The 24,983-nt window shown below is 39.5% G+C and overlaps 3 protein-coding genes across 3 annotated transcripts in view; all 3 read left to right on the forward strand.

The window, feature by feature from the left end:
• Positions 1-24,983, forward strand: part of LOC134623951 (zinc finger protein 664-like) — a 507,757-nt gene that overhangs the window by 448,503 nt on the left and 34,271 nt on the right. The gene's annotated exons all lie outside the window — the stretch shown is intronic.
• On the forward strand, positions 13,785-15,074 carry LOC134623946 (P2Y purinoceptor 14-like). The gene is made up of 3 exons (XM_063468946.1): positions 13,785-13,844; positions 13,947-14,197; positions 14,384-15,074. Exons 1-3 carry the CDS (start codon positions 13,788-13,790, stop codon positions 15,072-15,074), a joined length of 999 nt encoding a protein of 332 aa, XP_063325016.1. The 5' UTR covers positions 13,785-13,787.
• LOC134623947 (P2Y purinoceptor 14-like) lies at positions 22,844-24,050 on the forward strand. The gene is made up of 3 exons (XM_063468947.2): positions 22,844-22,873; positions 22,977-23,236; positions 23,384-24,050. The coding sequence occupies exons 2-3, from the start codon at positions 23,004-23,006 to the stop codon at positions 24,048-24,050; spliced, it is 900 nt and encodes a 299-aa protein (XP_063325017.1). The 5' UTR covers positions 22,844-22,873; positions 22,977-23,003.

Consider the following 24,983-nt stretch of genomic DNA (forward strand, 5'->3'; position numbering starts at 1 on the left):
TAATATGCCTGAACAATGATTTCAACATTTTCACAAATCAAAATGAGTCTTTCCGCTTCTCAGCAGTAATTTTTATATTTCAGTGTACAAATGAATAAATGTTTTCACAGCTTCTGCTTATTATGGAAAGCTCTAACATGTTTCTGCTTTGTAATGTTTCTCTCGCTGCATAACTACAGATGTCTGATTCCACAGTTTTATTCTGCACTTTATTCTGTCTTCGTTAAAGACAAAGTTTTCATGTTGGTGTGTTCAAACCTTTGTTACCTTCTCAGTTTATGAGACACTCTCCTGCTGATGTCACATAAAAGGAAACAATAACTTTTCTCATTCAAACCACCAATAAATTATTGAATAAACCAGTAAGTTGAGAATCTGCTGTCATGTGTTCCGTTAATGAAATTTGATTGAAGACAATCAAATTCAAATGTACTTTATTTTAGTTTTATTTATACAGCACTAATCGCTACAACAGTCACCTCAGGCACCTTATATTGTAAGTCAGACCCCACAATAGTGCATACAGAGAAAAGACCTCCAGCAGAGCCAGGCTCGGGGAGAGGGAAGCATCTAACCCGATTGTTTGGGATTGGGGCAGATGGCCGTCCCTAAACTGAAGACAGGAGAAAGGACATGCTGTGGAAGAGAGCCAGAAATTAGTAGTTACTAATGATTAAATGAAGAGGTGTACATTCAGCACTGTTGTACTGACTCATGAATCAGCAATGTGACAGAGCTCTGCTGGAGTGTCTCAGTGAGAGGAAATCTGCATCTAAAGACTCATATAGCTCTAATGTATAACTTAAGTCATGTTTACTCTGTAAAAATTTATGATGATTGACTTTGGGTAGAACGTGATAGAGTTCCTGATGTAAAAGAGTACAAAATTATGTGTCAGACTGAAGGTGATGAAAACATGTCAATTAAGTGTCTTAAGTGTCTCCAGCTGTGTAACTAAAGCCTTTTATTGATTCTCTGAATAAACTTATTTATAATATCTGCAGCTCTGCCCTGTGCAAAAGAGGGGAGTGTGAAGGTAAACGCCCTGAGCCAAGTATTGTTGGGATTTGGTGCAAATAAAACTGAAACGAAATTGAAACACATATAAAATGCTAAAGTGTGCTTAAATATGAGTGCTGTCTTCTCTCTGTCTTTTGTAAAGCACAATGTGTTCTTTATATACTCATTTTTTAACAACAGAAGGATCCGCTGTTGTTTGCTCAATAAAATAGAAGACATGTGCATTACAGCAGGAACTACAAAAGGAAGTGATGCAAACACATGCCTGAGCACCAGGGCCAAATTAGCACCAAGTAACTATGTAAGAGATTTAGAGAGAAAATATATTTTAAAAAATTATTCTGTTGTGAGCATTACCACTGCCTGACAATGAGTGGTAAGGGAAGCTATATGTATTCAATATGTGCAAGTACTGTTAAGTACAATTGGTATAAGTAAATTAATTAATTAAGTTTCAAAAGTAATATTCTGCAGATTCCTTTCGACAATCAAATACCACAAAAACATTTTGAAGCTTAATTTTTTTTTAGGTTTGTTTTAGATATTTCTGTTTCGTTTTGTTATTTTACAATTTCATTTTCATACTTTTAGTTTGAACATCTTTCTTTTTAGTTAGAAACCCACGTCTTCCAATCAGTTAGTGAATCACACATGTCTTCTCCGCTTGTGATTCTCCTGATTATTCTCTTTGCTCCTCTTCCCCTTGGTTTTTTTCCACATTTTGATTTCTGGATTCTTGTTTTGTGATCTTTTTAAACTTGAAAACCTAAAAAAACAAACAAAAAAAAAAAAACCTCTCGCTCCTATTTCGCCTTGGCTGTATTTGCACTGTGTCTGCAAGAACACAGACTGAAATATTGTGTTCATTTATATTTGCAGGCGGTTTATCACCAAGAATGTTCAGCCAATGAAGTTGGTGGCTTGGACTGTAGCAGTAGGTTCAACTCTGGTGTTTTTAGGCTTTTTGTCCATATTTGATTATTATTCTGTAATATATTTGATGTGTAGCAGCAGATGGAAATTAGCCAGAAGCTAAATCTGTTACAAGTCATGCTTTCTCTCATGACGTCAGTATAGCTGTACACAAGCAGATGGCTGTTTTTTTCTTAACATTGTAGGGGTTGTATGTTTTAATATAAAGCACCTTGAGATCAAGTGCCTTAAAGCTTTTGTGCTCAGTATCTATTGTATACTGTACAGCAAATCCATTTTATTTTGTAATACAGCTGAAGTGTGGTTCTTTGTGTCCAATGTTAGGAACTGCTAAAGGCTCCCTTTTTGAGAGTACAGCATGAAATCAGCAGAAGTAAAAAAAAGAAGTTAAGATTAAAAACCAGCAGGACTCACCCGTCTTCGATGTATGCCTCTGAAGTGATCCCCTGCCGTATCGCTGTAGATCAGACAACACAGTGACGACACTGCTAACCTGCAGGCTTTCCTCTGCTTCCTGTTTGGTCAGACTGAGGCTCGGGCAGTGTGTTCGTCCAAAACAGAGGGCTTAGAAAACATGATCATCCAAGCACCTTCCGGTGCATCTGTGAAGTGAAATGACATGTTAAAACTCTTCAGTGTGTTGTGGTTTCAACACTGAATCTTATTAACAGTTTGCATCAGCAGTTTTTCTTTGTAAACGCTGAGGGGGAAGTACTGAAGCACACATCACACACTCAGGGAGACGGGAAAGAGGAGGGGTTTATTTTCTGAATAACCTTTTCCTTTAGCTCACAAACAGATGACACCAAATATTACTTTCACTGAAGCAGAGCAGGAGGAGAGACTGAGCGTGAACAGCTTCATTCTAATATTTGCTGTAACGCTGGGTCATTAATAAAAGAGAAAACATTTTATTCTGTTTGAAAAAAATGTCCCCAAGCAGGTCCATAACCATGCAGTGCAAGTGACCTCGTTTGGGCTTTGTGGCTGTTTCATTTTAATTCAGTGTCATTTTAATCGCACAGTGGTCAGTGTATTCACTAGAACCATCCACACTGAGCCGCCTTCTAAAACAGGCAGCAGGTACAGTTGCAGCTTTGTGTTGTTTGAGGCATCATCATTCCCAGGAGATCAGCACAGACAGAAAAGGGTTTCAAAGTTTATCTCATGGATATCAGTCAGAAATTTAAAACAACTTTATCCTACTGTAGTTATTCTACTTTAGCCTGCTGTAAACTCAACATGTTCTTCTAATATTATAGTTTTATCCTCCTTTTGTGAGATAAGTCGCTCTGCTGCTGTTAACCTATGTTATCCTATGTTTGTTGGTTTCTTAACTTTATAACCAACTTAAAGTGTCCTTTTAGTGTCAAGGATGATGGATCTGTTATTAATATTATTGTTGTTATTATGAATCCTCCGTTATTACATTCAGGACACAAATAATGATGATGTCAAAAGAGAGCAAGCTGTTTATTGGTTGGTTGAGAAAGTCCGCAAGATAAGACTCCAACATTACCTCGAGAATCATAGGTAAGGAAGCGAGAGGCAGGACTATTTATACACTGAGGGCTGATTGGAAATGACATGATGGTGAAATGAAGTGAACGAAGGTGAAACAATCACACAGTACAAGAACAATAAATAATGCAGGGCATGAAAGCACACCAACCTACAAAGTAAAAAAGGAAATAGAGAAAATGCAAATACTAAATACAGACAGAAGAAGATTCAACGACAACCTGACAGTGACGGTGGAACAGGAAGTAACAGTGATGCGAGGCAGAGGGAGGAGTAGAAGGCAAAATACTGAGAGCTAAAATTTCCACTCATTAAAATTAAAACAGTAGATTACAGAACTGACGGTCGTCATTAGAACAACCAAAATGTAAAACCAGAGCTCACAGACTCAAACTACGACTCGGAACATCCAGAACAGCCACACACCTCTGACCCACAGCACCCTCCTCCTCACTAAGATCACGAAATCTTCACAGTGTTTTCTAGAAGCTTTTTCAGTTTGTCTGGCATCCTTCAATATGATTCACGGTAAGCAGACGCGTCAGATTCAGTTACAAACTGTGGCACACAGGGCAGTATCTGAGGCAATCTACCCCCACACGCACACTACGTGGGTTTATTTTTGATGTGTGTGTGTGTGTGTGTGTGTGTGTGTGTGTGTGTGTGTGTGTGTGAGAGAGAGGCAAACCACACTCTGCGGGAGTGCAGACTTCACTGTAGCTCGGCTATGTAGAATTTTATGTTAGAGGAAGTTAACTCGTGTGGGGTTTTGTGCAATTCTATGGAGTGATATGGGACGAGAAAGAGGAAACTGAATGCACCAAGTAAGAAAACAACGAACGATTGAACAAAAATATTTTAGAAGGAAGGAAGGAAGGAAGGAAGGAAGGAAGACAGGAAGGAAGGGAGGAAGGAAGGAAGGAAGGAAAGAAAAAGATGGACTGCACATAAGGAGCTGGTTAACATTTACAAACTCACTTTTATCGAGCAAAGGACAATAGTTCTATCCTGCCCAGGTTTGCTCTGGTTATTTTCTTCTTTTTCCTCTTTTTTGTTTTTTGTTTGTTTGTTTGTTTGTTTTCCTTTTTATCGTGGTGGTGGTGGTGGTAGTGGTGGTGGTGGTGGTGGTGGGGGGGGGGGTAATTTAGTAATGTAGATTTTTGTTGGAAAGAGGAATCATTAACTAACATTTGTTAAAATAAATACATCGATCGCTAGTGAACGTCAGCTGACAGAAGAACTTTTCATTCTCACTTCAGACGTATTTTCTCAGTTTTTTAAACACATCTTTTCTCCTTATAAGTCTTGTCACTTGGTTCTCACTCATGTACATGGTAAGGTGTACTGAATCACTTCCTGTTCTGTTTCCTGTTGTAACACACAGTATTGTCTTCTTCTTTTACCGCACCACTGAACAGCTGCTGTTTACGCTGTCAAAGTGAAAATATAAACCGCACATCATTTGGGTCTCGAACAGAACGTTAGACAGACGAGAGAGCAGCCTCCTTTAAGTCGTGCTCTGTCTGCTGTGTTTTCAGCACTCCCCCCCACCCCCCAGCATTTATACAGAAAGATGAGCTGCTAATAGGAGAAGAAACCACAAAACACTCACTGGTGTTCAGATGCTCTGTCGCTTTAGAGACACTGCTGGAGAGCAGCCAACCATTTTAAATGAACAACTCCCCCGAGCCTCATTCTGCCCCAGGTTTTCTTACCATTTTATGCACGTTCACCACATGTTGTCCAAAGAGAATCACCCTAAAGTCTTTAAATCACAAGATTTCTTTCATGTCGTGACAAATTAGTGCTGAATGGTAGAAAACTTCCACTTGGTACTTATTCATTTATTGATCAAACATGAGTGTTCACACGTCCAATACAGACTACAGACTAGTTCAGTTTATTCATGTAAAGTTATCCACTGCGCTCATACTTTAAAAAAATCATAGTAATAGTGAATATGCTTGGCTGATTTTCAGCAGATTAACCTCAAACCAACTGTGAAACAAAGAGGAAGACATGTTCTGGTTTGTTGTTCCCACGGCTGACTTCTGTCATATCGGCTACTGCCCTGATGATAGAGTGAAGAAACTTTTATTTGCATATCATTATATTTAGCACTGTTTAGTTAAATGTATTTGGTGCATATTCACAGCAACATAGCTGTTACTCTTGAGGGGCATTACATTATAAGATGAAAAACCCTAAATTATTACAGAGAAATCTACAGTGATTCTCTCTGAGCAGCATTAGCTGACAGTAGGAAGGAAGAAACCTATATCAGAACTATAATCAGGGAGGGACAGTCATCTGCCATGACTGGTTGGGGGGGATAAAGGAAACAGGAGTGCAGAATGAGTGGAGAATATAATAAACAATAAAAATAAAGGCAAAGTATTTTTACTGGGCCGATAACCATAAAGGGCTTTGTACACAAGAATGTGAAATGTAAAACTGGCTCCAACATGAGGCAGTAGACTATGACGATCTAGCTTTTTAGATTCTGTTAGACATTTTAGTTTTTAAGTTTTAGATCTATACTTTGTCAGTGTCAGTAAACATGCCTTGCACCAGATTTAGCTGTTACCTTATTCCATCTGACGTCCTTGGGTGGGTACACACTTTGCATAAGACATATAATTTCCTCATCATTTCAGAGTTCTGTCTAGGCACCTCCTCTCATTTGTAAAGGCCTGAACCACTTCACTTAGGAGGCATTTACAAGACATCCTAATTATTAATTTCCTTTGCTTATCCTGCTTTGTGTCCTCTTAATGTTTACCCCTGAACAGCTTCATTATGAAACTTTACTTTTGTCGAGCTCAGCAGCAGGCATCCAGCAACTAAAAGGTCTATCTGAAGAACCTGACAGCTGCACTTCTCTGCATCACCCACTATGTCAGCAAGTCATTTATTTTTCCAAAGCTCTGCTGCAGCTTTGGTGCTTCTTCCCTGTCCCTCATTATACATGCTTAATGGAGTACATCACTTCCAGCAGGTATAAAACCTTTAATGTTTTCATGTGGCAGCTCAAGGTAATATAAAAACAGCTTTACTTTGCAGCTGATCAAACCATGAACTTCTCTATTTACTACAAATCACTCAACACCAGTTACACCATCATCTTCCTGTTGGTCTTCATATCGTCGGTCTTCTTCTACTACAGGAACTCCCATGGAGTGCTACTGTCACAGCAGAGGCTGCTGGCCTCCTATGGCTCTGAGAAGATTTTGAAGTCTTGCTGGTCACCATTTTCTTAGTTTGTTTTTTTCTGGTTCAGCTCCCCTCATTTTTCTGTGGATCAATAACTCTTGGTGTGGAACTATATAATGGAAATGACCACCGTGGTGTTAGTTTCCAATGTCTATCTGTCCTTTTGGTTTAGCTTTTCCTTTGTAATGCTTTTTGGACCCAATGGAGGCTGGGAATTTTCTCTATGAGGACAAGGGGCAGCTCAAACTAGTTAACGCTACGTAAAACTTCAACATTTTTTAAAATGCCCACATTTCCAGTTTCTGCAGAGCTCACTGATCAATAAGGGGCTGAAATGAACACTATCACACTCCCACACAAACAACATGAGGGTTTCTGTTGCTAGCTTTCAGCTATTAGCACAACATCTTATTTAACATGAATAAACTGAACTAGCCTGTGGTCAAATTCATACAAAGGTATGATATTTGAATTCTGATGTGTGAAAAAATATATTAACATTTACACCTATCAAGATGAACTTTTCTCCAGGAACTGTTACATGACATAATACAAATGAAAACATAGATAATGTCTTAATTCTTTTGATTATAGGAAAAATCTAATTTCTTCAATCTATTTTTCTATTTTAATTTTTTCTCTACTTGCATAACTACAGACGTCTGATTTCATAGATAAAGATGTAGAGAAAAGTTGATAAGACTTGCAGGAAGAAGAACACTACTGCATCACTACTTGGTATGGCAACAGCACCGCCTACAACCGCAAAGCTCTCCAGAGAGCGGTGCGGTGTTCTGAAAGGATCATTGGAGGTGAGCTTCCTTCCAGGAAATCTACAGGAAACGGTGCCTGAGGATAGCGGGGAAGATCATCAAAGACTCCAGTCACAAACTGTTTAAACTACTTTTGTCAGGCAGGAGGTTCTGCAGTATCCGGTCCTGAACCAGCAGACCGAGGGACAGCTTTTTCCATCAGGCCATCAGACTGCTGAACACTTCACAGACACATCACTGTCACTTATCGAAACTCTAACACTTTATGCACTCCATATTGTATATAAATGCCATTTTTGCACAATATTCATCTGCTGACTTCTGTATATGTTATATATATGAATATACACACAAATGTATATAATAATAATAATAATAATGCATTGGATTTATATAGCGCTTTTCAAGGCACCCAAAGCGCTTTACAATGACATTATTCATTCACGCTCACATTCACACACTGGTGGAGGCAAGCTACAGTTGTAGCCACAGCTGCCCTGGGGCAGACTGACAGAAGCGAGGCTGCCATATCGCGCCATCGGCCCCTCTGGCCAACACCAGTAGGCGGTAGGGTAAAGTGTCTTGCCCAAGGACACAACGACCAGGACAGGGAGGCCGGGGATCGAACCGGCGACCTTCCGGTTACAGGTGCCCTTCCCAACCCCCTGAGCCACAGTCGCCCCATATATGTATATATACATCCATATTTAGTAACGTGCATACATTCTTATACTTGTACATATCTTTATTGTTATATTTTGTTTTGTTTCTTGTGTTTCTTGTATTTTGCACATCACATTTGGCTTGTGAAGCTTGCACACAAGAATTTCACTCACATGTGATATACCCGTGTACCATCACATGTGATGTGACAATAACAGTGATTTGATTTGAAAGAAGGAATGTCCAAACTTCAAATCACAAATGAGTGAATAATAAGCATGAGAGACCAAACCAAAAGTGTCCGGAGTGGCACTGTGACCTGTGGCAGAGACTGGCGTAGTTTAGCATATACTTGTATTGTTAATGAACGCTCAGGATCCGTGACACTGGTTTTTCTGGTCTTATTTGTGAAGAGATCAGGCAACCTACATTGGCTGGAGGTACAGTCTCCTGCTATATGTAGTGATAAAGACACTAAAAACCAAAGAACAATAAGTCAGTGGTAACAAACAGGAAACAAGTGTAATGTAGCAAGAAGTGTAGCAGTTGTGTGTTTCCTGATTTACACTCACACCATTCCATCTTAGAACAACCAAAGCAACTATTCGTCCACACGGAGAGCTGCAGAAACAGAGGTGAGTCCCGTTAGTTTCTCACCCTCACGTTTATTTTTTTACTTCTACTGATAAAAGCATGAATGAATAAGACCATTTTTAAATTACTCCCAACTTAGGAAACAAAAATACTCAGCTAGCTTCTGCCAAATTCAAAAAGTTTATCTGATTATACGTTTATAAATCTGTTACTGACTAAGCCATGTACAATGTTGAAAAATCTTGTGCATGATTACCGACCATTATATTCAGTCATATCACTCAAATAAGAGCTCTTTTCTTACAAATACTGCATGTGCATTTATCCGAGTAGTTAACCAACCTTATCACCATAGACACTGATACTGTTAGAGAGTGTGCTTGTGTCTATGACGAAAACACAACCTGTATCAGCTGCAGGTACTGCCTCATGATAGCTGTAGTGATACGGACACTAGCAAAAAGTAAAAATAGTGAAACATCAGTGAGCAAAGATAAAGAGATAAAAGCGGCCTGTGGCAGCCGACTTTGTGATTGAACGTGATGATCACTTGTTTTTTAGCAGAGTAATTGCAAACTATTTATAGCAGCTTTAATCACATGATGGGTCTGCATTTTCATTGTACCCATTTCAGTCGCAGCAAACAGGAAATAAGTCAGAGTTCAAAGAAGAAGTGCAGCAACCTCGTGTTTTCTTATCTGTATTGACACCATTACATCCGAGAACAACCAAAGTAACTTTTCCTGCTTGCAGACGGCCTCTAACCCGGGGAGAGTCTGGTTTGTTTCTCATTCTCAAATCTGCTGTATTTCTACTAATATACAACTAAATAAATAAGAAGATTTGGAATCAGTCATTACATAGGGAACAAAAATACTTAGCTGTCCTTTCTACTGAGCAAAAGGCTAATCTATCTATACCCTGGGTGTCTTTGTGCCAGCTGTACTGATGAAAAACTTTATGCTCAAACACGGGGTTAATAATGGACAAACTGTGATTGGCACATCATTATAGCCAGTGCTACATATTCAATAGCATAATAATCCCACTTCATATTTCTGCTGTGACTAAAACAATGTATGTGAGGTTATCTGAGTAGTAAACCTCAAAGCTTTGCTTTTAACAGTGCAGGTGCAGTAGCTACTATCAACAACTTCAGGGTCTTTAATCTAAAGATAGCGGAAAAGTGAATATTTGGTATTTCCCATGGAGATCACAAAAGCGAAGAGCTACTGCTGTGGTTTATTTTAATAACTTTGCTCTTTTTGACATGCTTTCTGAATTACTTGGATCTGGGATAACACAGAAATACTCAAAATGCACTATTCTCTTTATTTATTTTTTGACCATAAACATAAATATTTTGATGTAACTTGTGTTTACACTTCCTTGTAAAATCTCCAAGGTTTTCTCACGTTTCAATGTAAAGAATGGAGATTTAACCCAGTGTGAAAGTTTGCTTGTAAGTCGCAAGTGCATGAACTCTCATTGGATGAAAAAAGGCAGTCCACATATTTGTTCTGCATCCAAATGAAAGGACATTTGCTGATCATAAGTGACTCTAAGGTTTCTCACAGCAGTACTGGAGACTAAAGTAGAAGACTGAAACTGTGATTAATAGACAGTAGACTTGTAGTCAAGACCGCCTTATCTGAGACCAAGACAAGACCAAGACCAGAGGGTATCGAGACCAAGGCAAGACCAAGACCAAGACCAAGTTGAGACGAGACCAAGACCGAGACCGAGTCGAAACGAGACCAAGACCGAGACAAAAAAAGTCTTTAAACTGCAGCCAGATGCTGCTTCGTTTACGGGTGTCAGGCATATTTATGTGTTTTTGCTTTCGCACAGCCCTCCTCACCGCTGTCTACTGTCTCACTCACTTACTGAGAGGACAGACGCATGCTCCACTTGACTGTCGCGTCTCTCACCCTCTCTGTTTTTCACATAATGATATTATCCTATATCCTCGCATTTGATTGGCCACAATATGGAGGGATTGGAGCATAGCTGAGCCACTGTGTGAGAGCTGAGCAGCAAAAGGAAATTAAGTGAGGGTAGAAATGACTGACAGATTATTAGGCTCTGTTTTGAGTTTTGTTCAAAAAAGAATGACTTCATATAGGAAAAAAATAAATATCACATATGCAGGACACCTTAAACTAGTTTTTTAATTAAGCAGCAAGGCAGAACAAAGTCGGGCCTGTATCAAGACACAGGGACTAAACCCAAATTCAACCAGACCCAGAACTGATCCGGAATTAAAACAGGACTACAACAGTAACCAAGACAGAACCAGAATCAGAACTAGATGATAGTAGCACTGAAAATCATCATAGACCTGCACTACACTTATTTTTTAATTCTACCAGAGTACACTATTTAGATTCTGAAAAGTTTATATAATTATTTAGCCTTCTTGTGCAAACAAGCCTGCATAACTTAATAAATATAGAATTTGAAAAGTAACAAATGGTATCTAAAAAGAAACACTAGGTACGAGATACATGTTCTGATGATTTTTGGCAAACAACCATTTGACTAACATGTGTGTCTCACCTGCTCTTGTTCCATCTCTGTTCTGTCCTCATTCTCCATCTCCCTCTCTGTTCCTCTCTCTCCCTCTCTGTTCCTCTCTCTCCCTCTTTGTGCTGACAATCAAGCCAAACACCAACATCATCAAATATACAGTTGAAACCAGATATTTACATACTCTTCAGATAAAAACACAAACACTTTTTTAATTGTAACATCAAATCAGACTAAATGTTTATTTTTTTAGATTGATAAAAAAAAATCATATTTGTTAACTTTAAGAGTAAAGAGAAAAACTATCTGTATTTCTTAATTGCAAATGGCACCAAATTGTATTCAGAATTGAGCCACACTTATGGAGCTCCACAATTCTTTTCCTGGTGTTTTGGTTGACATCTCTTGTTTTTCCCATGTCAAAGAAACAGGCTCTGTGTTTTGCCTTATATGCATCCACAGGTGTGCCACCAATTTACTCACATGGACTCTACTAACCTATCAGAAGCTTCTTAAGCTTAGAATGGAATCGTCTGGAGTTTTCTTATTAATTAAAAATAAACTTAGTGTGTATGTTCTCCTAAATTTGATGAAAGTGATTACAATAGACAGCTCCCTCTTTTTATTATGACATTTAACTAATTCAAAAGATATTTCAACATGTATTTATCTAAAACAAAGGTTTACTCTAAATTGATGTTTAACAGTAAGAAATAGTTTTTATGTTTTCTACCTAAAGTGTATGTAAATATCTGGTTTCATCTGTGAATATACTGCTGTGTATTGAAATTCCTCTTGTTTTGCATAGATATACTGAACAACATACAAAGCATAATATATAAAATAACATCTACCTGAGTTTTTTCTTTGAAAGAAGCTCCTTATGTCCATTGTTGTGTTCATCAGTACACAATTGAAACCGATTTAGAGAGTTTGTTTAGCCGTGGAGGGTAACAACTGAAAACATGAAATGTAAGCTAAGACTCTCTAAAAAATCAGCATTGTTGTTCGGCTTTTTATTTATCCATTTGTTGATTCACTCGAAGAGTAAGTAACGCAACCAACTGATCAGTTTGATATCAATCTTTTGTGATACACCGTCATATTTACATTATTAGTTCAGTACTAATGATTTGCTTTGGTACCTGGTCAAACTTAAGCTGTCCTCTGTCTGCAGCAAACTCGCAGGCAGCTTCCACCAAGCACCCTGTTGGTCAACAGCACTGGAGGCAGTGGTTGACCAAATCGTATTAAAAGACTGTGTTGGGATTTAGAGATTCCTTTATTGCTATCACATAATCTGCCTTATGATGACTGCATTAATAACATGTTTTACAGTATTATTTTAACAGTAATATTGTTTACAGGGTTCATATTGCATTGAATATGTCTGTCATCACATTAACCTTTCTATTCACAGGTTTAGTTCATTTTATACACAATGCATAACTGTGCTTGTTTAGAGTTGATGTTCCATCCAAGAGGGTTTTAAGCTTCACTGGTGAGAGTGTCCAGGTGATACATGTTGAGGGAAGATGAGAACATAGCAGGTTAATTGCATGCATGCTTACAGTACACATATTAATCTAGTAGCAGGCCTGAGCGAAGGCCCAAGTGTCTTCTGCTTCTTATTTGAGACTTGCTGTAATTCTGTCTACTTAGAGATTGATGACGAGGGTCCATTATTAACTTTCAGGGACCCTGGAGCTTGAAGTTTATTACCCTAAAAGGTAACTGATATAGAAAGGAGAAGTTATATGTCTGTTTATAGTTATTAAGATGTACATGATGCACCCTTGTCTGCAAACAATGTATTTTTGAACTGTATTTGACGTGTACGTGGGGGCGTGATCCTCTTTGCTATAAAATCAGAACCCACTGTATTTTTATCAGAGCAAATAAGCCATATGCTGATGATTGTTCTCCGTTGTCAATAAACTCATCGTTTGATTGCACTTTTCTGGGCCTCCGTCGTTTGTTGTCTGGTCTGCAGTTGATTGATCTCGCTTTAACTGCTACCACTGTTGAGATGTTTAATTACATTTGATTGATGTTGTTTTCTTTCCACAAATAGAGTTTGCATAACAGATGATGTCACTAGCAATTTCCTATATTTGCATTTGCGTTAATTTTGCCTTTAAGGCTTGTTCTTCATGTAAAAAACAATATAACTGCTGTGCATTGAATTGAATTTAGGTAAAGTGTTAGTAAACTCCACCAGAAGGGAAATTACTGTTTTAAAAGACAAATATGGTGGATTTTAGCACTTATCAGAGTTTAATAACATTGGTTTTCCTCTGATTTAACAAAACAAAGAAATTATGAAGTATCTTCATGAAGGTGGTGTATCTTTCTATTGTTTTTATCTTTCTACTGTTTTAGTGTACACCGAGGGCCATGGGAGCATTGCAATTTCGAATTCCTGTGTATGACTGTAAATATTGTCTTTGAGAATAAAGCTAACTTTGAATTTGTAATTATTTTTTTACCTTCAGAAACATGTCCGACTCAAACAACATCACTTCAAACCAGACCTGTGCTATGATCGATACATCAGTCAACACTTTCTTTATACTGGTCTACAGCATGGTCTTTCTGGTAAGTTTCAAATCTTCAGATTACGCTCTGTTAGAAATTGGTTTAAGGGTCACAGCGCATGTACCAGGGTAATGTTTCTCCCATTGTCTATGTCCTGCTTAGGTGGGTTTACTTCTCAATTGCTTCACCATGAAGTTTTACTTTCAACGGCAAACATCTAGTAGCTTAACGGTCTACCTGAAGAATCTCACAGCTGCTGACTTCCTGCTCTGCCTCTTTCTACCGCTCCGTATCATCCACTATGCCAGCACCTCTGTTACCATTCAGAGACTCTACAGCACCTTTGGAGCTTCTGCCATCTTCCTCAACATGTATGCCAGCATCATATTCATGGGGTACATCGCTGTTAACAGGTAAGGAACCTAAAAAGATTTCCAAATGCAGTTGATGTCAATTTCAAATCTATACTAATGGGTCGACAACAAATCCTGCACTCCTGAATAAAGAATGGCGGTGTCTTTTAGTCTCATTACTTTTGTAGATTTAGCAGAACTATTACTGTTTAGTGAAGTACTGCTTCCTTTCTCTTCTTTCCTCAGATATCTGAAGATTGTCCATCCTTCTAGGACTCACTTCCTCCAAACAATACAATCAGCCCGCAAGATTTCCCTAATCACCTGGTTGATTCTGCTGGCTCCCACAGTTATCTACAACATCCTGCTTTTGATCGCTCAGCCACAGCCACAAGTATCTGCAGGTCCTGGTTGCTGCAATGCCTTCTTCAGTGAATTGAGCAGTGTGCTCCACAAAACACTCCATGCTGGCTGCATTATCATCTTTCTGTTGATCTTCATATTCCTGGTCTTCTTCTACTACAGCATCTCCCGCAGGGTGTTGCTGGTACAGCAGAGGCAGCTGGCCTCCTCTGGCTGCGAGAAGCTCCTGAAGTCTCGCAGGAACATGTTGGTGCTGGTCAACATCTTCTGTGTTTGTTTTGTTCCCCATCACCTGGTTCGCCTTCCTTTTACTTTTCTATGCAGCAAGGGCTTTGTTGGTCAGGTGTTATACTACTTGAAGGAGGTGGCTACCTTAGTGTCAGTTTTCAACATCTGCCTCGACCCTGTTGTTTACTTTTTCCTCTGTAAGGCTTTTCGGGCCCAGTTAAGCCAGAAGACAGCATCGCTGAGAGCACAGGTCAATATTCAACAACCAAAGAAGGAGAATGAAAACACTGAGCAACAGCTTAGCATCCTCCAATCATCAGCAACAAGTCAAATCAGTGAGCTGTGAGGAAAAGTTCAACATTTTTCAAAATGTATGGATTTGCTTTTGTTTTTGAGCCAGATGAGACCGATGAACCAGTGTTATGGATTATGAAGTCATAAAGTCCTCATGAACAACAAGAGTTTCTGCTCAGCTCAGAGAGGCTGAGCTCGACACACACAGACACCTACACAGACATCATTAATGTTTATGTTTCTATCTTCTAGCTATTAGTACAATGGCTGTTTTAGCTAGAATAGATTATGGCAAAGTTCACACGTACATGGGCGTTTTCATTTGAAAACAAATCCTGTCCACATGTGCAGTGTTGAAAAAATATCTCCGTCCACAAGTAAAAAGCAAAAAACGAACTCAAACACTGATAAGAACATGTCAAATCCTAACTGTGTAAAAATGTTGGCCAGATGATGACGTCATTTAGCTGCTTCTAGCAACATTTAGGACAGCCAATAGCGATTTTCCTTACTGAGGAGTTGGCAACACTGCACACAGCATGATGTCAAAAACGGCACACACCTTTGACATTGCGTGGGTAAATCTCCATTTTCCTCGTCCATACCTATGCAGAAACTGAGTTTTCAAAAATCCCCACCCTGGCAGTCGTTTTTAAAAATATCAGTTTTCAGTGACTCAAAATGCCATTTACATTAGGACAAAAGGCCCAAATGCATAGAAAAAGCTGTGTTTTCAAAAATACCCATGTACATGTGGATGCAGCCTAAACAGTTTATCCTCAAATTTATGCAAAATATGCACTGTTGTAAATTATTTTAGTATTTTTGAAAATGTGTTTTAAATTACGTTTAATTTATTTGAATTCAGTTCAGTATTATTTCTATAGTGCCAAATCATAAGCTTGAAGGTGCTTTGTATTCCAGGGCAAGGCCCAACAAAAACAGAGAAAAAAACCCAAGGCTAATTTACACCATTGAGGCCTGCTCTCATAAAGTGTCATGGGTTTTACTCTGTCTGTAAAGCTGGTTTTAAGAAATATGTGTTTAAAGATCTTAGAGCACCTTTTTTGCCAGTATAGTGTGATGTCATCAGGTTGGTTGATTGGGGCTCATAAACCTCACTAACATAAATGTATGTAACTAATGACAGAACCAATAACTCACTGGAAAACAAGGACGCTGAAACTAAAAATGAGTCTGAGAGGTTCGTTTTTGTACTGCCCCTTGCTGCAACAATGGGCTTTATGTTAAGAAATCAAGAATAAACTGTCTACTTTCACTGTTTGTTTCTTAAGCAGTCAGTGGTTCTTCATTGTTTGTCTTTTTTTTTTTTGTCTATTGCATATCAGGCTACGTCCACACGTACACGGGTATTTTTGAAAACGGAGATTTTCCATTTTTGTTTTAAAAAATAATCCACACCTAAATGCAAAAATGAAGGAAAACTGCTAGGAACATGCCAAAGCAACAGGTGGCGATATATTCCGAACAGTGTAGAAATGTTGGCCAATCAGAAGTCTAGAAGCCTCGGTGGGAAACAGTAAACAAAGATGGCGGATAGAAGCAGACATGAGTCCTATCTGTGGAGGGACAGTAACTATGTGTGTATATGTACAAGCATTTAAACACCACAGAGAGTACAATTAACAGTAACAGTACTATAGAAATTCATTTCACCCAAAAAAAACGTGGCGCACAGTGTGACATGAAAAAATACGCACACCTTTGACGCTGCGTTTTCTCCGTTGTCCTCGTCCACACGTAAATGCAAAACAGAGTTTTCGAAAATCTCCGCCCTGGCAGGCGTTTTTAAAAATCTCAGTTTTCAGTGACCGAAAACGCCGTTTACGTGTGAACGAAAGGTGCAAACGCATAGAAAAATCTGCGTTTTCAAAAATACCTGGGTACGTATGGACGTGGCCTCAGTCTTTACTTTGCATATGATATAATTAGTTGCCTAACATAAACTAGTGTAAGTCTGTTAGGCACAACCAACCAACCAAACTGGTGACATCACATTCTGTACTGGCACTAGATGGTACTGAGTTAAACGGATGCTAATTTTTGCAAGTTGGCCTTTAATTGTGTAGTGTTCATTGATTTTATCTTTGTTTTTTTGTGAACAGTATTTCAGGGTTGATATGCAGATATGTCTGCTGACTCACGCCTTACATTGAGATGTTGTCACATTCTTTGAATCTTGTGGTCATGACCTTTGAATTGTTCCTCGTTTGGGCAGAACATGGTGGAAGTGGTGGGATAAAACAATAAAAAAAGAAAACTTAGTCAAATTGAGGCTCACTGCGAAAAGGTGCGGGGTTTTCTAATTATTTAACAAAGTTAAAACAGCATGTTACCCCCAGTGAGTGTTTTGTGGTTTTTTACTTCGTGGTTTCTAGCAGCAGCTCATCTTCCTGCATAAATACTGTGGGGGAAGGACTGAAATAAATGTCAGACAGTGAAGAAGACTTAAAGGTGCATTCTGTATCTCCTTTGGTTTTACACTCAAATGTTTAGTTTATATAATAATTTTGACAATAGACATACCAGCTGTTGGTTCAATAGAAGCAGACGACAGCACTGTGAGTTGCAGCAGAAAAGCAACAGGAAGTGATACAACACGCCTTAATGCATACATTACAGCACCCAGTGAGTGAAGTGGAGAGACACGAGACGCTGTAGAAACTTAGAAAGGAAAGAAATCATATAAACCTTACTTTTGTAGTGATCAGTACCATTATCACCATCACCATTATCTGACAGTGGTGATGGAGCTTGTATTTATTTTAACTGTGTAAGTGATAGCTAGCCAATATTACTTGGTTTTCAATTTTCCAACTGATGAGGGGAATGAGGAAGGCCTGCAATGTTACTATAGGTGTCAGTAAAATAATAACTTTTGGCACACCTGAGAAATCTGCTAAGTGGCCACTCTGTGTGTGAGCTGCTCAAGCTGTTGCTGTTTCTGCTTCAACAGTTCATTTAGCTTGTCCAATTCTGGCTACCGTTGTAGTAAGAGTGAAAGGGAGATGTCTACCGTATAAGCCCTACTATAGGCCATGCGGTGATGGAAAAGAGTAATGACATTCCCCAACAAGACCCAGTCTCCTGCTTTGCCTTTAAGGAATCAAAGAAGGCAGTGAGATGGCAGGCATGCATATGCAATCATTCATCCTCTATACACTCTGTTATGGTAAATGGTAAATAGCCTGTATTTGTACAGCGCTTTTCTAGTCCCTAAGGACCCCAAAGCGCTTTACGCCTTTCACACACTGGTGATGGCAAGCTACATTGTAGCCACAGCTGCCCTGGGGTGCACTGATAGAGGCGAGGCTGCCTGACCACCACCAGTAGGCGGCAACGGGTGAAGTGTCTTGCCCAAGGACACAATGACCGAAACTGTCCGAGCTGGGGCTCGAACCGGCAACCTTCCGATTACAAGGCGAGCTCCCAACTCTTTAGCCATGATCGATAGATATATTAAGTGTGTCTTGTCACAGGAAATTTAGAGTGTGTAGGCCATCGCCAGCCATTTTGTGCCAACAGCATGGATACAGGTCAATGGAGGATGAATAGGCAAAGGAAGGAAGGTGAAGTTCCCCCACCAGAACCTGCCAGAAGAGGATCCCTTACATCACAGGTGTCTAACTCCAGGCCTCGAGGGCCGAAGTCCTGCAGGTTTTAGATATGTACTTGCTAATTTGGTCATTTAAATGGCTAAATTAACTCCTCAAAATGTCTCAAAATTCTCCAGAGGCCTGGTAATGAACTAATCATTCGATTCAGGTTTGTTGACCCAGGGTGATATCTAAAACCTGCGGGGACACCGACCCTCGAGGCCTGGAGTTTGACATCCCTGCCTTACATGAAGTTCTCTAAACCCCCTACAATTTTTCTTAAGCCATGCCATGTGATATTATGCCAGCAAAGGCAACAGGAAAAACAAGCATATTGGGCCTGCTGTTCAGACAATAGATTCAGTGAATGGAGGAGTTACAGTTCATTGCACTCATTGACTACACAACCAGATCCAAAAGCAATCATGTGCTAGAGGGGGAGATGACAATGCTGGCCACAATGTCAGAGCCAAAGCCAAAGAGACAGAAAACTAGAAAAAACAGGTACAATCAATCTGCCAGGACACAGGCCGCCTGCTTCTAATGTTCATGTGTCAGAGCTAGAAGAAGCAGGAGCACTGACGAAAATGTAGCACTGCTGACACACTCTACGGGCAGGATAAAAGGACGCCAAGATTTAAGTTTAAGTGTATACCCAACAGGAATGTCATGAAGATACAAAGGAGTGAGTGAATGAGCACTGAAGACTAGCCAGTTATAGCTATGTGTATAGCACCAGTGCAACAGGGAGAAGTAGAGAAGGTGTACAAGAAAGTGAAACTGACCTGATCAGCAGAGATGCAGATGCTGTGTGTGGCAGTGTGTTTGTATTGAGTTCAGCCTCGTACTGACCTTTGAGCTCAGCAGAAACTTGGAAGCCCTGGTGTAATGGCCCTGGCAGTATTTTGGTCATAAATCCTTTATATATGAATCATGACCACTAAATCCATATGTCTGGAATGTAGTTTGCATCTGTGTTCTGTACCTTTAAGAGTCCTTTTTCTGATTGAGTGGGCTGTTTGGGGTTGGCTTGGACATGGCATCTGCTGATTGGCCCCCACTGCCAACTTAGCCACTTCAGAAACTCCAGCAGTCACTCTGGCAGCATCAAGCAGCAGCAGCAGGCCCGTCTTCCACCGCCAAATTCATAGTGTTTTTTCTTGTGCATGTGTTCTGACACACGTTTATATATAGTATTGGAAAATAGCTCTGCTTATTGTTCAGGTAGCACTTCTTTGGAATAGATTTTTTGTTTGTTATTTTAAACTTGGTTCACCCTAGAGGTTTTGGTTCAGTTTTGGTACGTTCACAGTAGCAATAAGCTGCACCTTTATCTGTGAATTGGCTACTAGGTGTGTGGCTTTGGGAACCAGGGCCGGGAAACACTTTTTTAAATGGGGCGTAACACTTGGGATCCATGACACTGGTTTCACTGATTTTATCGGCGGTGAGAACACAAAACCTCAATAGCCTAAAGGTACTGTCCTAAGCTACCAGTTAAGGCCACCAGCAAAAAACTTAACTAGAGAAAAACTGTGGTACACTCTGTGGTTATAGTCTCTGACTATCACCTGCTAAACGATTTCTTTTGAAGATTGGCCTGTTGTTTTGTCTCTAGTGTAGTTGTTGTCACTTTCATCTTCACCAAAGCAGGTGAAATGAATTCACAACATACTTGGAGAGACTGATACCCTTGATGTGACTTTGTGTTGCACTGTGATAGACATACTGATGATAAGTGTATAAACAGTACTTTGTTCATCATTTAACAAAGTATCATCAGTATCATCATTTAAAAACTGTGTGTTATATCTATTCGAGTTATCTGTATATTAAAATTGTGTTGATGATCCGAAACACTTAAGTGTGAAAATGTGTAAAAAGAACATTTTAAAAAGACATTACAAAGGAGGCACAAAATGATTCCCAGCACTGTATACGGTCTGTTTATCACAACTAATCATAAATGAAGTGTCAGCTTTCTGTGCAACAATTTCAGTGGTTTCAAACAGGAAACACGTCAGAGATCAGGGTAGAGCTGCAGTTACTGTGTTTTCTGATTTACAATGATACCATTAAACCACGAAGACATATTGACTGAAGTAGCGTTTCGTGCTGACAGAAAACTGCAGAGGGATACATCAAATACAGGTGAGTCCAGCTGGTTTCTCAGACTCACATTTATTTGTACTTCTGCTGATTAAAAAAAAAAAAAAACTGAAAAATTATTATCTTTAACATGTGGAGCAAAAACAGTCAATGATCAGCACCCACAACTAACATCCGTGTCCAAGAGACCAATCTGATCTCATGATTCTAAATTTGACTAAGGCCTGGGCCAAAACTACCAATAGTTAACCACAATCCAGATCTGGACTCAGACCTATCCTTAGAATAAGTCTGAGTTCATTACTATTTAACTCTGCACAGCTTTTCTCATATTTACGGTAGGATTATTTTTAATCTATGCAGCCTATTTTGTTTGTCTTCATGGAGTCAATGCACGTACACAGGAAACTCACAAATTAGTTGTGTGCATTGTAACTGATACCACATGATGTTACTCAGCAATTAAATAACTTATTCAGAGCATGGGTGAAAACACAACTCTGCAAGGAGATGAGATGTTGAAATTCAGGTCAAAGTTCAAGTAGTAAGTCAGGGAAATCATGAGAAATAAGGGTTAAAGATGAGACTGTTTCAATGTGAAATAGAGCATAGAAGGATGCCATGCAGTAATTAACACTGTCATCTCACTGCAAGATGGTCCTGGGTTTGAATCAAATCTGGGGCCTTTTTTGTCCAGTTTCCTGGTGTTTGTGTGGGTTCTCTCTGATTACTCTGGCTTCCTACCACAGTCTAAAGACTGAGGTTAGATTAACCACTGATTCTACATTGACCGTGAGAGTAGAGAGAGTTTACCACCTTGGCCTTCCTTGTTGTAGTAGACCTCAGTCTCTATCGATCTTGTGCTTAAGGCTCATTCCTGAGCTGGCATGTGCTTTCTTTCAGCCCAGCTTTCTCCAGCCATTAGTAAGATTTCTCAGTGTGAGTCATGTCTTTTGTCTGCTGGCAGTACATGCCCTGCAAATGCCTGTCTTTCCATGACTTTTTTTCTTCTTGCTCCTCTTCTTTCTTGAGTTTCTGCTGCCTGAGACATTCACTAAGCACATGGTCAGTAGTGGCCATCTTCCTAATATACCACACATCTGTTGTTTCATCCAATTTTAGTCATATATATAGCAACAAATCACAAGAACAGTTTCCTTAGCTTTATATCTTCAGGTACAATTATACAGAGAAACCACCAATAATCGTATGCTCCCTTTGAGTAAGCGCTTTTTCGACAGTTGGAAGGAAAAACTCCCTTTTAACAGGACTTCCTTTTAACTCAGCAGAACCAGCCTGTATGATTCAGTAGCTTTTAAAATCACTTTTAGCAGTAATGTGAAGTAATGGTTTTCTGCATGACTTTGTCAGACTCTCACATCATTGTAGAGCACTATTGGCCTTCTTTACATGCTTCATTGAGGTTTGCCGTCTCTCAATCATTCTGTTGTTGATTTGCTGCCTTGATAAGCACTGCCTAATTGCTGCATACCTACTGATTTCCAGTGAAATCATTGAGGGTGTACTTTTTTCCCTCACAAATGCGTCCGGTAAAATCTGTATTTCATATGACAGTGTTTCCACTTTTTACGCGCAGGATTGTTACACTTAATAAAAAATTATTAAGGAGAGAGTTGATTCAGCTTGAGTGATGTATATTTCTTTTCATCACCAGTAATTTCTGCACTTCCATTTAAAGGTCTCAATTTTGCTTTCAAGTTTGTAAGACTGTGGAATTGATAGCAAATTCCATATTTGGAGAAGCCTGAAAAGCTGTTTTTGTGAAATGAATTGAATTTACTCTCGGTAACCTCCACCAGAAAAGGACATATGCAAAAATATGTTTCATAAAGAAATATGTAGTAGATCTCAACGGATATTTAAAATTGGTTTCACTTTGAGTTAACACATTAAACGAAGACACCATGAAGATAATTTCAAAGATTAAACTAGCAATTATACATAATTTGTTGCAAAGTGTTGTATATGAGAGGTGGATTTTTGTTTCCGCTCCAGAAACATCACTGACCAAAATACCATGACTTCACCTTCCAATAAGACCTGTGAGGTTAAGGATATTTCAGCCAAACCTTTCTTTATACTGGTCCACAGTTTGGTCTTTCTGGTAAGTTTCAAATCATCAACTTGTGCTCTGTCAGAAATTGGTTTGAGGTTCTCAGTGTATGTACCAAAATCCTGTTCTCTCCATGCTTTCTGTGTTTCTTTAGGTAGGTTTACCTCTCAATGGCTTCATCATGAAGTTCTACTGCTGTCGAGGTCGAAAGCAGGCGTCCAGCAGCTTGAAAGTCTTCCTGAAGAACCTGACAGCTGCTGACTTCCTATTCTGCCTCTGTCTGCCACTCCGCATCACTTACTATGCCAGAAGCTCTGGAATAATCCCGAGTCTCTACTGCAGCTTTGGAGCTTCTGCCTTTTTCCTCAACATGTATGCCAGCATCATATTTATGGGGTACATCGCTGCCAACAGGTAAAAAAAAACCCTTTACAGTGTTGTTAAGTACAAATCCTGCACTCCTAATTAAAGCATGAATGCATTTTTTTAACTTAATGATTTTGGCAGCACTGTGGCTGATCAGTGAATTTGTCTACTGCCTGCTTTTTCTTCTCTCTTCAGGTATCTGAAGATCGTCCATCCTTCAGGAACTCGCGCCCTGCAGACAGTACGAACTGCCCACATCATCTCCGCGGTCACCTGGGTTTTTCTCCTGGCTACAGCAATTTCTTACAGCAATCTGTATTTGATGACTCAGGAATCTCTGACCTCTAACTCCAGCCGCTGTGATCCCCTTTTTAGTGAATCAGTCAAGTTGTTCTTTACAATCATCCAGGTTCTGTCTGCCGTCATCTTTCTGTTGGTCTTCATATCCATGGTCTTCTTCTACTACAGCACCTCCCGCAGGGTGTTGCAGGCACAGCAGAGTCAGCTGGCCTCCTCTGAGAAGCTCTTGAAGTCTCGTAGAAACATGTTGCTGCTTGTCAGCATCTTCTGTGTTTGCTTTGTCCCCTATCACCTGGTTCGACTTCCTTTTACTTTTCTGTCGGGAAACTGCACAGTAGGTCCAGTGTTGTACTACCTGAAGGAAGTGTCCACCATGGTCTCAGTTTTCAACATCTGCCTGGACCCTGTTGTTTACTTTTACCTCTGTAAGGCTTTTCGGGCCAAGGTGAGAAAATTGTCCAGGAGAGCCAACATTCAACAAGCAAGTGAGGAGAGTGAGAGCAGCAAGGAGCAGTTTGGCATTGTTACATTAACAACAACGTCTCAAACCAATGAACTGTAAGGAAAACTTCCATATTTTATGTACAGCCTTGTTTCGTGTGTTTGTGTTCTTTCTTTCTCTTTTCTTTGTCATGTAAGTTCTGTGAAACCATGCTTATCCACCCCAAATCTTTACAAATAAAATAGTTTCTGCTAAGCTTATTTAAACATATCAAGAATACCTTTTTACCTTTCTGCAGTATTTTTTTTATTATTTTATTCATAACAAAAATGAAAGCATAGATAATTGGTGTTGCTTAAAAAAGGAAATCTCCGACTTTTTCTACTTTGCTGTTTTCCAGAAATGTCTCATTTCATTTGATGTGTATTGTAGGAAATACACTGAATAAAGCAAAAATGTTTTGGGTTTGGTGTGTGCACATCATCATGATTCAAATATACTTGATTATAAATAGCATTGTTGTACTGACTTCTTTTTTAACTCATGAATCAGTTGTTCCACACCGTTTTAGTCAAAAGGATCTATATGCATCTATAGGGTCATATAGCTCTAATTCATAACAGACGTTATCTCAAGGCATTTTAACTAGTAATGCTTTGGATTTGGCAATCTCAAAGTCTAAGAACGCTAACCTGCCACTTTTCATATCCTCCCTGGTGAATTTGATGTGTCGGTCCACCGAGTAAATGTGATCCGTGAAGTGTAGTACATCCTGAGATTTGATTTTCACCCAGGTGTCATCCACATACCTGAACCAATGGCTTGGTGGTGTTCCAGGGTAGAATAGCAAAGCCCTCTTTTCCACTTCTTCCATGTACAAATTGGCCACGATGGGTGAAACTGGGGAGCCCATGGCACACCCATGTTTCTGCCTGTAGAACTGACCCTTGTACTGTATGTGAAGTAGGTGGAATGAAGACACAGTTCCAAAAGCAAACACACTTGATTGATGCTGAGAGTGGTCCTGTTCTAACTGTTCTGGTCCTGCACTAA

Source organism: Pelmatolapia mariae, linkage group LG3_W (genome assembly GCF_036321145.2).
Source record: "Pelmatolapia mariae isolate MD_Pm_ZW linkage group LG3_W, Pm_UMD_F_2, whole genome shotgun sequence".
NCBI classification, from domain to species: domain Eukaryota; kingdom Metazoa; phylum Chordata; class Actinopteri; order Cichliformes; family Cichlidae; genus Pelmatolapia; species Pelmatolapia mariae.